This window comes from Malaclemys terrapin, chromosome 1 (genome assembly GCF_027887155.1).
Source record: "Malaclemys terrapin pileata isolate rMalTer1 chromosome 1, rMalTer1.hap1, whole genome shotgun sequence".
NCBI lineage: Eukaryota > Metazoa > Chordata > Testudines > Emydidae > Malaclemys > Malaclemys terrapin.
The window spans coordinates 71,210,969-71,225,948 of record NC_071505.1 but is presented as its reverse complement, the minus strand read 5'-3'; the positions used below and the strand labels follow the sequence as shown (position 1 = coordinate 71,225,948).

The window sequence follows — 14,980 nt, the reverse complement described above, 5'->3', positions numbered from 1 at the left end:
TGAATGCATAAGGAGAGGAATAGCAAGCAGTAGCAAGAAGATGGTATTACCTTTATAGATGGCATTAGTGAGACTGATACTTTGTCCAGTTCTGATGTCTAGACTTCAAGCAGGATGTTGACCAATTGGAAAGTCTTCAAAAAATTGCTACAAGAATGATTTGAGGTCTGGAAAATAATACCTTATAGTGACACACTAAAGAAGCTTAATCTATTTAATTTATCCAAGAGGAAGTTACAAGGTGATGATTATGAAAATGTGGAAGAAATTTCTGATAGTAGGTTGCTCTTTAATCTAACAGAAAAAGGTATATTGAGGTCCAATGGTTAGAAGCTGAAGCTACACAATTCAGACTAGCAATAAAGTACACATTTTTAAATAGTGAGAATAATTAACCATTGGAACAAGGTATCTGGGGATGTGGTGGATTCTCCATCACATGAAGTTTTATATCAAACTGGATGTCTTTCTAAAAGATATGTTATAGCTCAAATAGAAGTTATGGCCCTGATGCAGAAATTATTAGATGAAGCCTGAAGACCAGGTTAGATGATCACAATGGTCCCTTTTGGCCTTAAAATCTATGATTCTATGAGAATTAAAATATAAGAGGCTTTCACTGACCATCACTGACTTCAATGAAACTACAGTGATTTGTACCTGCTGAGGATGTAGCCCTAAAATCTTATAAGCTACAAGAACAATTTTACACGAGTGAAACCAGTAGTCTTGAATAAAACTGGTGGAGTGGTGAATCAGGCCCTTAGATTGTTCCTGAACTACTTAGCCACTCTGTTTTGGATTCCTGCCTGGAAGTTGTCATTCAAAAGCAGCAAAAGGATCACCAGAACTAGAGAGGATACATGCTTTCATTCTTATAAATATTAGTTATGCAGTATATATAGAAAATTACTTCCTTCCATTTGCCATTTTGTTTACATATTTTACCTTTGAAATTCAACCCAATCATTCAGTATTCCTGATTGCAAAGACACCAGACCGCACTTTCAATAAATAATTCCACTTTAATGTCAAAGTAATAATTTAGACAGATACAGTGTGCACACCTGCAAAAAAATATATGCAAGCTGGTTTACAAGCTAGAGGAACAATAAACCAATAAAAATACATCATCCAGTTAAGTCCGATGACACCAAATACTTATTATTAGAGCTTTACAAAGACTACAAAACTTTTCAGATGATTTATTTCACTGTTTCTGTCTATTTACATGATATGTTACATCAAAAAATGTACAAAATATAAAATGTATACAGACAAATGTTTCACAAACAATTTTTAAGTTGTAAACTAGGTGGACTCACTGAGATGTATTGCAGGAAGTTTTGTATATGGTAATATTGTGTGTGTTTGTGTCTAAAATGGCAGGAAAAGATTTGCAAATTTGTTCAGAACACATATGTAACAAAGATCAGCTGGTTTTTTTTGGTCAGCTGTCAGATACATGTGCTGATGTTTTACAATAGAAACTGATCTAAGTTTTGGGGCTCCACGTCAGTCTGACTACATTCTACATGCATAACATCAATTAGAGTTTGTACTAGGGCAATAGCACCGTGTACGGACCGCTAGATTCACTGATGCAGCTCAGTGCTATTGGAAACTGCATTGATTTCTTTGTCTTTGTTTTACAGCAAATGACCACAGGGTGGCCACAAAGAGTTAGTAGCACCAATTACAACATCCTGAAGGTAACATCCATTTAAGTGTACAGTACATATACACAATGCCATAGCCCTTGGATTATTTTTTTTTAAATTATTTTATCCAGTTGTCTCTTGTGGCAATAGCATTTCCAATTATTCTGATCAGTTTTCATGCAATCTGTTTGTAGCCTGCCATGACAGATGCACTTAAATTTCATTTTTTGCCCCCAGAAATGTATTGGCTTAATATACAAATTGAAACATGCTCACTCTAGCATTGATAGCTCCTGCATAGTCATAACAACTGTAAATACAGGACAAACACACGAGGTTAAAAACAGTTTTTAAGGTTTGCATTCTGTATTTGTTTGCAACATTGAGGAAATCTCAGCAAGTATAACATCTCTTAACACCAACAGGATAAAATACAATTTCTTGTTTGTTTGTTTTGATTTGTGCAAGGCTTTTTATATTTACAATACCCACCCAGTAGACTGTGCAAAACCAACCCACTTTTACAGTGGACATCACTGCTTCAGTGTTCTTTAATGCTGTTTTTTTTTTCATGTACAACAATATCAATCAAAACAACATGCTTAAAATTAGAAAAAGAAAAAAAAATAAACAAATATTTGTGCTCATGCTGCATCAAGTGCATCCAGCTCTGCTGGATAAGAATTCGAAACATCTATCCTTCAAAAACTCCATTCCACAGGACTGAATGGATCTGGGGCAGCTTTTTCAGCTTTTAGGTGATAGTGGAAGTGGGTTCTGGGTTTCTTGTATATTTCTGAGGGTAGGCAGAGCAATCTATTCACAAGATAAAAATACTATATAGCAACTGTTCTTTCTCCTATCCATTTCTTAAAAAATCATGATATACAGATATGAGGCTACTGTGTTAACTGACGTTATTTCGGTAATAAATGAAAACAAAACAGTGTAAATTACCAATGGTTTAGGAATTAAACCAACCGTAAAACTGTTCTAGAAATCTGTTTTAAGGCAGTGAAACAGCACCATAGGAAATGTTCCTTCTTCCACTGAAAAGGCTCAAACAAATGAAGCCCTAAAAAGCCTTTAGTCAGTGTTGGTTAATAATTGGTATAAAACTGTAAAGGAGTGGGTAGGTGGTTAAAAAAGACCTTTGTGGTAAAAACAACTTTATAAAATCGGTGACTTGTACACTAAAAACTTCATGGAGAGTGTCACTGTGACCATGGCAATTAAGAATTAAATTGGCACTTATCCAGCATATCACAGTAGTGTTTTCTGGTGATAGCACAATACTGTTTGTGCTTATTGAGTTACTATCATCATCTTTGATTCATTTTGGAATGGGCAGTAGTGTACGACAAACACTACTGTAGTCCTGTGACCAGCACCATGTGGCACAACAGAGGTTAGAAGAGGAGCAGAAGACTGCATTGCTAATGCAGCACCTCAGAAAAGTAAAGGAAAAAAACAAAAAGTTTGTACTGTAAACTTTTAGAGAGAGAGTGAGAGAGAGAGAGAGAGAGAGAGAGAGAGAGAGAGGAAGGAAAAACAAAAAAAAGGTTCCAGTTTGGCTAACACATGTGCAATCTGCTTAGTTGCCCTTCATTTAGGGCCCTTTCCAGTTGATTAATGGAGTCTTACTCGCTCCACTGATATTGAAATGCCTTGAAATTAAACAAATTCAAGCTTTCCACTTCAATTTTAATTCCTGACTTTGCAGAGTTAAGCCTCCTGCCTACCTACAACACGCCGCTCTTGTTCAGGGACCTCAGTGTGCTTCTTTAATCCTGGCAGTAGTTAGTGGCAATAGATTTTACTATAATCCTCTACCCAGGTTCGTCCCCTCTAGAGAGTTGATTCAAGAGAGGAATCCAAAATGTCATCATGGTGGCTGGTGCTATCACTGTCACAGCTTTGTGCACTCGAGTAATTGGCTGCTTCTTGGAGCCTCATTAGCATATTCATCTGAAAAAGAAGGTAATGTTTATGTAATCACTGTAGCATTTAATGCAGCAAGGGCTATGTCAAAAATTAATTAAACTACTCTGGTGTATGCAGTGTGCTGGTACCCAGAGTGAGAGAAATGGCAAAATGATTTCAGAACGGGCAAAATATCAGTGGCTCCTCCTGGCTCCCCAGCCTTCAGTGCTTTAAATAAAAGCATGAGTGTAAAGGTCTAATAAGCCATAGGGATATAATAACTCTGCAATTCAGTGGTGTGAATGGCTGCAGCTGCAACACAGACAGGCAAAGGAAACAGTATCACAGCTGGACATCTGGGCCCGTATTTGGAGACAGTCAAGCCTCCAATAATGTTTTGGCTGCTGTAGGCAGAATAAATTGGAAAAGCAACTGCAAACATGATCACACGAACACACACCCTCCGAGAGAGAGAGAGAGAGAGTGTGTGTGTGGGGGGTGGGTGGGGGGGGAGGTGGACTGTAGCCAGCTGCTACATACAAGAGCACCATCTGCTGCTCAAGAGCTGACTTCAGCAAAAGGAACAGTAACAGAAAACAGCAGACTCTAGTCCTGAGGAAAGGGGAAGCATAACACAATTCATTTGGGTATTATTGGAGCTTGTAGCACATTTGATAAATCATCAGAAGCCAACGCCTGCCCTAGAAAATTGCTCAGATTCTTGACGACAAACTCAGTATAATGATGATAATTTTATTTATAAAGCAGCACTCATGCCAAGGTCCTCAGAGCACTGAAAAACATTAGCCCAATTTTAAGACAGTGACATTTTAGGTGAACAGTTGAGGTTCCTTGTAACTAAATATATGCAATGAAAGGTAAGAAGAGGGAAGGTATTTTATTTGTGTGAACCCTTTTCAAGTTTGTTCAGGAATACTTGAATGTCTATACTTCATGGCTACACCATTCACAGATAATTCTATAAGCTTTGAACATTGTACTGGGGATACCACGAAGCAGCTTTAAGCTCCAAATTCAATGTGCGTGTTATATACCCTATGTATGAGACAAATACTGATGTGTGTGCGTATGTGTTACATTCTATGTATGAGACAAATTCTGAAATGCCTTGTTATGTCATACAGGGTCAATGGAGCTGATTCATCACTACTGAAATCAGTATCGACCCTCCCATTGGCTTCATGGATGCAGGTTCAAGCCTATATGCAGTGCAGATGCCACACTTTTGCCACATGGGGGATGGGGGAGGGTCCAGACAGCAAAGATTCATTATGGTGGGACACAACTTCTGCACTACAATGGAGGGATAGCAGAGGCCTTTTAAACCTAGGGTTGTGAGTTCAATCCTTGAGGTAGGGATCTGGGGATTGGTCCTGCTTTGAGCAGGGAGTTGGACTAGATGACCTCCTGAGGTCCCTTCCAACCCTGATATTCTATGATTTCTGCACACTACTATGCGGCAGGGATAGTGAATGGGCTGGGAGCGTAGCCAGAGGATTCACTTGCAGTGTAAATCCTAAAGGGTCAAAGGGCCTCTCCTGTATTTGTCAGGTGGGAAACAGTGAGTCACATAGGCTAATTCCCTACATTATTTGGAGATTCATGGTCTGATTTCTGGGAAATGAACGCTCTGAGCACTTGTGGGGACTTGGGAGTAATATTAAATATATAATTGGTATATTCTTTACATTTCAAATTCTAGGTTGAAACACAGATTACAAAGGTAAGCAAAAAGCTTTGTTCTTACCAAGGGGTCCCCTTCAGTGTCGCTTTGTGGAATGTGCTTGGAAGTTGTTCCTTCTTGTGCAGATGCGTAACCCTCAAACCCAATGTCTTCTGGTCTTAACTGAAGTAATGATGGCCATTCATGCTGCACAGGTGCGGAGCTCCATGGGTAAGTATCTGCTACCCACTTTGAGGGATCCTCCCATGGCGCTCTTTTACCATACATCTAAATTATGGATATAATACATTTAGTTATTTAGACTGCATGCTTTTCAATACGTTACTATTTATAATACTAGACAAATGGAATCAAACACATCTAAACAACTTTTGCAGCAGAGACTCAACTTTCAAAAGTACTCAGCACCCACAGCGATGGCCCGAAGCTCAGAAGAGCTCACTTCCAACAGGCACCTAAATGAAATGGCTGTGTATTGAAAAGTGTTCCACACCTTACAATTCCCAATGAGAACAAAAAGAAATTGAGAAGCTACAGGTTTTGATAAAATGTGAAGTGGAACTTTGGGAAAGGAGAGAGAAATATCACAAGAAGTTGTTTGCGAGGTAGTTGGAAAGTACAAACCCATTTTAAGTGACATTATTTCCATGCATCTTGCAAAGAAGAGGGACATAGGAAATAGAAACAGAGATGTTCCATTTATACAGGGCTTAGGAAAGCTGTAGCAGAACAATAAGAAAGCCTCTTCAATCTTGAGTAGCGTGTACCTTCAATAGGTGAAGAGAAGAAATTCACCTAGCTCTTTTTATCTCCAGCTTACTCAGAGAGTCCTATTTTCTCTGAGTATCACAATGATCTTTTCTGGACTCAGATTATCTTGGTCCTATTGCTTCTTATAAGAACATTTATTTTCTGTATAGTGTAGGCCCGGTAGTATAAAAAAAATAAAGCAAGTCTGTAGGACTTCTGTGTACTATTATGTTGTTGTTAAACAATTCAGAATGTCTAAGAACTGGGCTGGTTTGTGGCAATCCAATAATTTCTTCTGGAGGCTGCCATCTTGTGCTTCAGAATTGAAGTTTTCATTTAAAAAAAAAGTCTGTAGCCCTCATGGTTGTGAAAATGAATTGAACTGCTCCTGTTGATATCAAATTTATTTTTGTTTTAACTCTGCAGTTTAATGAGGATTGTTTAAATGTTAACTATTTCACAGCTTATTAATGTACTCAAGAAACAAATGACATAACCATATTATGAAGATGACTCATTTGAATGTCTCAAGTGGGTGGGACTTGGCATGTGGGCGGAGCATGAGAGAATACCACTATTTTTTTTTCTTATTAGTTTCCCCCTGGTCTAAATAAGCTGCAGTAATCTTGGTGTGACTGTGCCTATCAGATGTTCAGTACTCTATCTCAGTTAGTTCAAGCAGTTTTAGAAAACAGAGATGCTTCAATAATGCAAGATTCCAAACCTCACTCCCTATGAAGCAGAAATTTTAATGAGTGTTGGCGGTACCACTAGATTAATTTTTGGCAAAAGTTACCTTCCATACCATATTGTTCGCAGTGTTGCTGTAGCCTTGTTGGCCCCAGGATATTAGAGAGACAAGGTGGGTGAGGTAATATTTTTTACTGGACCAACTTCTGTTGGTGAGACAGATAAGCTTTCGAGCTATACAGAGCTCTTCTTCAGAATTCCGAATTCCTCAGAGTTCAAAAGCTTGTTTCTGGCCCAATAAAAGATATTACCTCACCCACCTTGTCTCTCTTTCCATACCATTCTCTTCATAGCATGCAAAGTTGTAGTGAACAAAAAGAGAACAAAAGGGGCCAAACAGAAAATGAAAAAAAAAATCAGGTAGAAGGATTACTTCAAGTAAGTGGGGAATAGTTAGGCCCACAGAAAGAAAAAAGAAGAAAAAATGCCACAGACAAGATGGGAATAAGAGAGACATTAGAGCAGACAGAAACTCAGGGAGCAGTAAGACAAAAGAGAGTCAGATTCTCATGTCCACCAACCCTTGGTGTAAAGTGCCTTAAATTGGCTGAAGAAGCCCAATGGAAAATAACCGTAGTATGGGGGAACTGTCTTCTGCAACAGCTGCAGTCCGCACCCTTGGTGTATGCGGAAATATGGGTTACATTGGGAAGAGTTGTGGATGGGATAGGAGGGGGTCTGGTGGACATCTCTGCTATGCCTGTTTGTCCACTAGTATAAAGTCCTTGAGGTCCTTCACCTGTGAAGTCCGCACTCGCAATGGATGTGGTGGCCCTGAATACCTTCTCTTCATTACATACAAGTGAAGAGAAGAACAAGAGTATCCTCTTGTCACAGACAAGCACGATCTCAAGAAAAGCCAAATCATGCATCAGGAAGTGCAGGAGAAAAGGGGTCTGGCACTTACTTCTAGAATTCTACCCCCTTTTTTTTGTCACTGTGGCACAACACATCACTCTGACTTATTTCTGAAACATATCCTACAAAAACAACACAAAACTATGCTTTTTCTTTTGAAGCAAGACACAGTGTTTCTACCTACATACCTGAAGTCCCTCTCTCACGGCTTCCAGAAGATATGGCACCAAAGAATAGTTCCAAAGGTCTGTGAACCACACTCTGGAGCCATCAACATCCATGGGGCAGGGGAGGAAAAGGCGAGGACCTGAGAAGAAAAGTTTTTTGTTAAATAACATGAACTGGGAGGAAAAAAAATCTCCAAAAAATGTAAGGGAAAATGACTACTATGGCAAACTTGAATAAAGAGACTGTTTATCCAGCACTACAATTATTGGCTAGTACTGAGTTCAGCTTTATGTTATTAAAAAATTAGAGTCCTTCTTCCCCTCTTCTAATGCCTGAACTACACTGGAATGTTTTAGTGGCAAAGCTAAAGGGACGTGATATTTTGCCAGCATATCTGTGCCATCATAAGCCTTAATGAAGACACGGTTACACCAATAGAAAAGTGCTTATGGCAGTATAATTTATTTCACTTTGCTGAACCCAAATTAGCTATATCATCACAAGCTCTTTTATACCAGTGTAACTGTGTCTACATTAACTATACTACATAGATAAGCAGCAAAACTTTTAAGTGTAGACATGGCCTTAGTGTGGAGATTCTTGGAACAAGTCAACGTTTCCATGGCAAACACTGTATATGAAACTCTTTAGTCAGGAAGTAAGGATGGAAATCACAGGAGAACAGACTTCCTCGTATGATTTCCATTACTTCCTTGTTTCAGTCAGGTTGGCAAGGCATGCTTCCCATGGTGATTTAATGTTTTCAGTATCAGCTACACACAAGATTTTACAAAGTCAATTCAATTTCTACAAACTTTATGAAAGGTTCAGGCTTTACCCTTACTTCACTCTGCTGGCTTAGAAAAGGCTAGCAGCACACTGTCTTGCAAGGACTCACCAATGGTCACATCTGAGGAGCTGTGCGTTTCTAAAAAGCTGTTGAGATGATGCCATGTCTTAGGGATCCAGTCAATAATCTTGATGAGATCATTATTGCGCATGTTCCTTTCTATTTCTGTCTCAATCAGTTTCCTTCTCAGATACCTGCCCAGGAAACCTTTTACAGGTTCCGTGTGATTAGCACATAGCACCCACCTAATGTGAGAAGAGAAAACATCAAATAATCATACAGTGAATAAACATTGCCTTCCATCTTAAACACAGAAACAATGATATCAGTGTTTAATACTGGTTATCTACTAAAATAAAAGTCAATTCTAATAATAAATCGTAAGGATCTATTTAGTCCGTATCACAAGGGTGATCTCTTTGCCTGTGCTTCCTGAGCCAATAGAAATCCAGTATGTTATAAGGTGGGCATATTACTACAATCCTGAACACAGTGCTGCCATGGCATGCGGTAGCAGGAATGATAGTCTGTCTGTTTTGCCAGGCGGAAAAGTGCCACACAGACAGATGTCATTAAGAGAAAGGGGGAAGAGGCAAACTGCTGTAGAGTGTGATTAAATTCAAGATGGGTGTTGGTGGATAAGCTGGAATGAGAGGAAGGAAATCTGAGAGGCCTGCACAGAGGAAAGACAAAGAAAGTGTATTTACCTGAAATTGTGATGTAGCTCTAGATTTGGTGATGAAGTAACCCCTTGGTTCATTGTTCCAATAATATAGGGACTAAAAAGAGAAAAGTAATACATTTAGTAGGAAGCGTCACTGCCACAGAATCCATCCAGGAGACAATTCAGAAAATATTCTTTATTTTTATCTTGCCTGGAGTCATCTTTGATAAAAGAATGTGCAGATGCTGTTTAGTCTCAAATTCCAATGATTTCTGGCCAGACTTATTTTTAGTATATTTGTTCTTGCATTTTTTTTCCTTTTCACACTTATGTTTTACTAGTGGTCATAAGCACTAAAACTAAATGAAGCAAAAGAGTGCTCACATACCTCATTATCTGTGGCTTGTTTAGTGGTTTTACTTCCAGGAACCAGTGAATCTTAGGAGCACTGAGCCATAATACACAAATATTTTATGAAGGGAAGCCCCTACCACAAGCACGTTTATAGCAGAAATAGGCTGATTAATAGGCTGCTAGCAGTTTTCAAATACCTTAATTACTTTTTATTCTTTTTTGACCATGAAAGACAGCCAGTCAATCACATTCTCCTTTGGTACTATTTCTAAACAACTTTTCCACTCTTCTACAGCCAGGTAAATTTTTGGTTCACAATATAACTGTTGGAAACAGGAGGTCTACCACAGAAACAGCAGCTAATGTATAGCATACTCCATGGGTCCATATTGTATCCAGGAAAACACCTTATGGATAACTACCATCATGCATCTGTTGTTACCCTCCCACAAGCTCTGGGAGCTTCTCCTGGAACTAATATGCCTGTGTTCCATGACACAGATGTGTTCTATAGCAGTGGAAAGGGTTAAGAGCCTGATTCCGCAAAGAATTTAAGTACATGCTTAACTTTAAGAATATATTTAAATCTCATTAAAGTCAGAGGGCATTAAAATATGCTTTAAGTGAAGTACACACAAGTGCTTGGCTGAATAGGGATGGAATTACTCACATATTTTAAGTTAATCACATGCTTAAGTACTTTGCTGAATCGGGATATAAGAGATACAAGGGTTCCTTATAACATATTTCATCGTATCACACTAATAAAGAGCTTGTAATTGTTTTAAGCACAGAAGGCAGGGAAATGAAGAGCTGCTACCTACCATGTATTATATTTACAATTGAGGAAACCATTGAAGATATCACTCAAAGAACCAATATGGTGGAGGTTATCAAGAATTATTACTACAGGGAGATCAGCACCACTATTGTCAGCACTGCACTGCTCAGCCAGGTTAGCTAGGTATTGACGCAGATCCTTCAGCAAAAGAAAACAAATAAAACAGGAAAGTAAAATCCATTTAGTCACAGTAGGGGGGAGATTTTCAAAGGCACAAAGGGGAGTTAAGAAATTTCCCCCAATGCTTATATCTCAGCTGAGTTCCCATAACCACAAAGACTTGTTTCTCAGCCAGGGCAAAACTGAAGTTTCAGCTGTATATAGAGAAAATATATAGCTGACCTGGTGTAGTGAAAACAAAAATGTAGGTAAGTCTCACTAAAGGTAAGGTAATAAAGTTTGTGTCCTGCTATCCTGAGGATATATTTCTCAGCAATCCAGCAATAAAAAACTCTATATTCCATTACCAATAGGCTGAGCTATTTAGTTCACAAAGTAGTCCCGCACTTTTAGGAACACCAAATTAACTTAATTCAAACAAGAGATTGTTATCTCATCTAGTTCACTGCTCCCATTCCCTCAGATTTCTGCCCATCATCTTCATCCCCTCACAGACCATTTGTTCAACGCTTAGGGGCTGCTATCTCACATGCCACAATAAAGTGTATTGCTTACGTTTATTTCTCTCTGTCAGCTAGCTACCTGGGGAGTAATGGTGGATTTGGGGTTGGGGAAGAATGGTCTGTAATCATGACAATTTATTTTGCTCTTGATGGTTTACTGTTCCTCGGTCTCCTGGCTAGTCCAGCTTTTTAGCTGTCCCGTGTGTGCAATCTACAGTATAGCACACAGCACAGCAACGAGAGCATGACTCAGCCTGCATTTTCCTAGGATAGGGATTTTTCATTTCCCGCATCACTCAGAATTTGCCCCAGTGATTTCACAAGATCAGTACACAGTCTCTCAACAATCCTTGTTGTGAATCCCTGGCACTTTGGACAGAAATCTCATTCCCATTATACTAGAACATTTCCTGGATCAGTGATAGCAAAATCGTATTTTTTTTGAAGTAGAAACGTGTTATTTGTTGCTTTGGGAAAGTTCTTGTTTGGTTGTATAAATATATTAGGCTTTTTCTGACCAGGTGCCTTGAGAGAAAATCATGAGTTTCTTCCTAGTTTAGCTCTGTAGCACCATCTGTATTGTTCAAGCACACATGACAAGGATTTCTTTTTTCTTTCTTACAAACTATAAGGTTTGCTTGTTAAATAATCTTAGCACAAAATAAAGAAAAAAATGAAAGAAAAATAGACACATGCACTTGCCAGTGAGCCAGCAAAGTGACATTTTTGTGAATCACTCACATTATATATTCTACATATATAATTCTGATAAATTTGAGCACTTCCCTGTCAGAGTGAATGATATCACAAATCGTTTGCATAAAAGGAATGAAAATAGGTGTTTGTGACGGAATAGTTCTCTTATCTCCTCTATGGTCCGTGTGGACTTTCTTCTCAAACTATGCTAACAGTGCTGCGTGCTCATCACAAAACTCTAAGTAAAGATATTGATTTTCGGATTTTTTTTTTTTTTTGGTTAGCAACCACTTTACACACCCCGTTTAGGGTACCAGGTAGCTTGTGAGTTACTTGTTGATAATTTGGTTATTCTGTGAATACCTTGGCAATCTGAGGTATATAGTTAATTCAACCTGCATGTTGTCTGAAGCGTGGGCTAAATATTGTATTATCGGCACCACTACTGTAGAATTCAGGAGAAAACAGCAGCAACCAGAACCTATGTAGTGCTAAGCAAGGAATTGAACCCAAGTGCTAATCCAATGCCCTGGGCACTAGATCACCCTTTCTACTCTCATCCAGTAATTTTGGGCTACCATTTTCACTATCAAAATGCAAGTCAGACTAGCACTACATTGTACAGCTAATGTCTTCAAAAAAAAGTTACTGGAATTCCATGGACTCGAGTTAAAATGGCATTTTATTCTGCCTTTAGCAGCTTGTGAAGTGGAAGTCCTACAAGTGCCCCAAAAGTCAGCTCTTCTACACAATATCATGATGCATCACTCAGATTACAAAGAGCTGTGGCTGCATGTTTCACTCTGATTAAAGGTTCAATCACTGTAGGAAAACACAAAAACCAGGGAATTGTGTAAATTAGCAGGACTAACTCTTGCTCATCAGTACAAATCAGGCAACGAATTTGTCATTTTTAATTGTAACTTACCTTGCTTGATTTGTGATCTACATTAAAAGTAGCAATTGCATCCTCAGTTTTTTTCCTGCCCAATTTAGTTATTATGTATTCAGCCAGTCTGTTGGCTAAATAGGTCTTTCCAGTGCCACTGGGTCCTGACAGGATGATTCTGTGATGCTCCATCAGCAAATTAAAGTACCGTTGGGTAATTGGCTTAGGAATTAGTGTATCAAACACAAAACTGTCCAAACTGTTTTCTTCCACTCCTGGGAATAAAAGAAAAAAATAACTTGTCTCCATTCAAGGTGATGTCTAAAATAAGTATAAATTCAGCATGGTTTCTGCTGACATCTATGCCATGCTGAGATCAGGTAAATGCTCTTATCTAATAATCCTATCTTCTCCAGGGTTTGAATACCGTTGGAATTGCACAGATACTTCCTAAGGGGCAAAAAGATAAAACAGCAGCAGCACCACCACCATGAGTAGATGGGTGGGAGCAACAAAATCAAAGTAAATGTGAAGAGAAGGCTCTGTGAAGCAGAGATGTGTGTTTCAAACGTTAAAGGCATTTAAGATAAAAAGGTCGAAGTGACAGCAACAAGGGTTACCAGCAGAAAGATATCACATCAAATGACACGGTCCTTTTGAAGGCCCCCAACATAGAAAAACCCTACAGCTCTTTGAAATGTTTAAAGTCCCTATTGTGGAGCAGGATGGCTTAGAAACATTTCTGAATGGAATTCTTGAATTTTGTCCCTGGTCTCTATTAAAGCCATTTGTCCTTTGCTGTGACTTTAAAGTCAGTGAGAGAAGAGAAATATTTTTCGTATTATTTAATATTTATACTTCTACAGCACCAAGAAGCCTGAATGTGCTAAGTACTAAACAAACACATACAAAGAACTTACATGACAAATGACTTCCTGTGCTGGACACGGGATGAGAAAAAGTCAGGTTTAAACGATAAATAGAGGGGTTGGGAGGGATATAACAAAGAAGAGAAAAATATCTGAAAAAACAGTTGTGGTTTTACCTTTCAGGTTCACGGTGATGATGTTGTTATCTCCAACCAGATATCCACAAGGCAGCAGTTCAGGCACTTCCAGGCTATGGGCTCTGATTAAATCCCCTATACAGTAGCTAGCAATACAATCGGAGCTTAAACCCAGGCTAGTAGCTGGATCCACTCGGAAGATATATTCCTAAAATTATACATACACACAAGATATAAAAGTATGCATGGTCATCTCCTGTGAGACAAGTTATTAAAACACATACTTTAATGTAGGTGGAGGCCCATTTAAAGACGACTCAGATCTATGCATTTCAGAGAAGCATATGTAAACTTAAAAAAGAGCAAAAGCATTAACTTAGGCTACATCTACACTATTGGGGGGATGGGGGGGGCGATTTAAGATACGCAAATTCAGCTACGTGAATAGCGTAGCTGAATTCGACGTATCGCAGCCGACTTACCCCGCTGTAGGGACGGCGGCAAAATCGACCTCTGCGGCTTCCTGTCAACGGCGCTTACTCCCACCTCCGCTGGTGGAGTAAGAGCGTCAATTCGGGGATCGATTGTCGCGTCCCATCGGGACACGATAAATCGATCCCCGAGAGGTCGATTTCTACCCGCCGATTCAGGCGGGTAGTGTAGACCTAGCCTTAGGCTATATGAAAAAAATGAATTAGGCAAGTCAAAACTAACCAAGTACGGAGAGTTTATGGAAGACAAAGAATATGGAATTAACTGATCAACCAACTTTTAAATGTCCCACCTTAAAGAGACGTCTAATTACTCCATCTAAAACGTCCCATTTGGTTTTTCCACTAACCCCAATGGATCCTATTAAATATGCCTGCGTCTTTTGATCCTATAAAGAGAAAGAGAGAGAATTCACAAACTGGACTAAAATTGGAGGAAATCAGTTTGCCACATGCATTTAAAGATCTCTAAGATACAACGCTACAACTTAGTAATTAACACATAAAAATAGATATAAGTAATGTTAAGGTGGACACTTCAGTCTTACTTCATGCCATTGTCCACCTATTACTTTAATTATATTGTTATATATGTGGAAATAAAGTACATTATATAGATTCCACATAGCTCTAAGGTTTTTCCTGTATTTAGGGTTACATGCATGAGTTAAACATCAATGGTTGGCATTTGCTTCATGGGGTAGTACAAAGCTGCCGTATCGCAGGACATAATCTGGGCCTAGCAGTATAA

The 14,980-nt window shown here is 38.9% G+C and overlaps 1 protein-coding gene across 6 annotated transcripts in view; it reads right to left on the bottom strand.

The window, feature by feature from the left end:
* Positions 1 to 1,004: 1,004 nt before the first annotated feature.
* NAV3 (neuron navigator 3) overlaps positions 1,005 to 14,980 on the bottom strand; it is a 583,663-nt gene continuing 569,687 nt past the window's right edge. For all 6 annotated transcript variants that reach the window (XM_054027082.1, XM_054027035.1, XM_054027044.1 and 3 more), the window contains 9 exons: positions 14,523 to 14,618; positions 13,778 to 13,946; positions 12,772 to 13,007; positions 10,508 to 10,662; positions 9,373 to 9,444; positions 8,714 to 8,910; positions 7,836 to 7,954; positions 5,353 to 5,556; positions 1,005 to 3,629 (listed from right to left, as the gene is read on the bottom strand). In XM_054027082.1, coding sequence (XP_053883057.1) covers positions 3,510 to 3,629; positions 5,353 to 5,556; positions 7,836 to 7,954; positions 8,714 to 8,910; positions 9,373 to 9,444; positions 10,508 to 10,662; positions 12,772 to 13,007; positions 13,778 to 13,946; positions 14,523 to 14,618 — 1,368 coding nt within the window. In that variant the 3' untranslated portion in view covers positions 1,005 to 3,509. The remainder of the gene's footprint in view (positions 3,630 to 5,352; positions 5,557 to 7,835; positions 7,955 to 8,713; positions 8,911 to 9,372; positions 9,445 to 10,507; positions 10,663 to 12,771; positions 13,008 to 13,777; positions 13,947 to 14,522; positions 14,619 to 14,980) is intronic.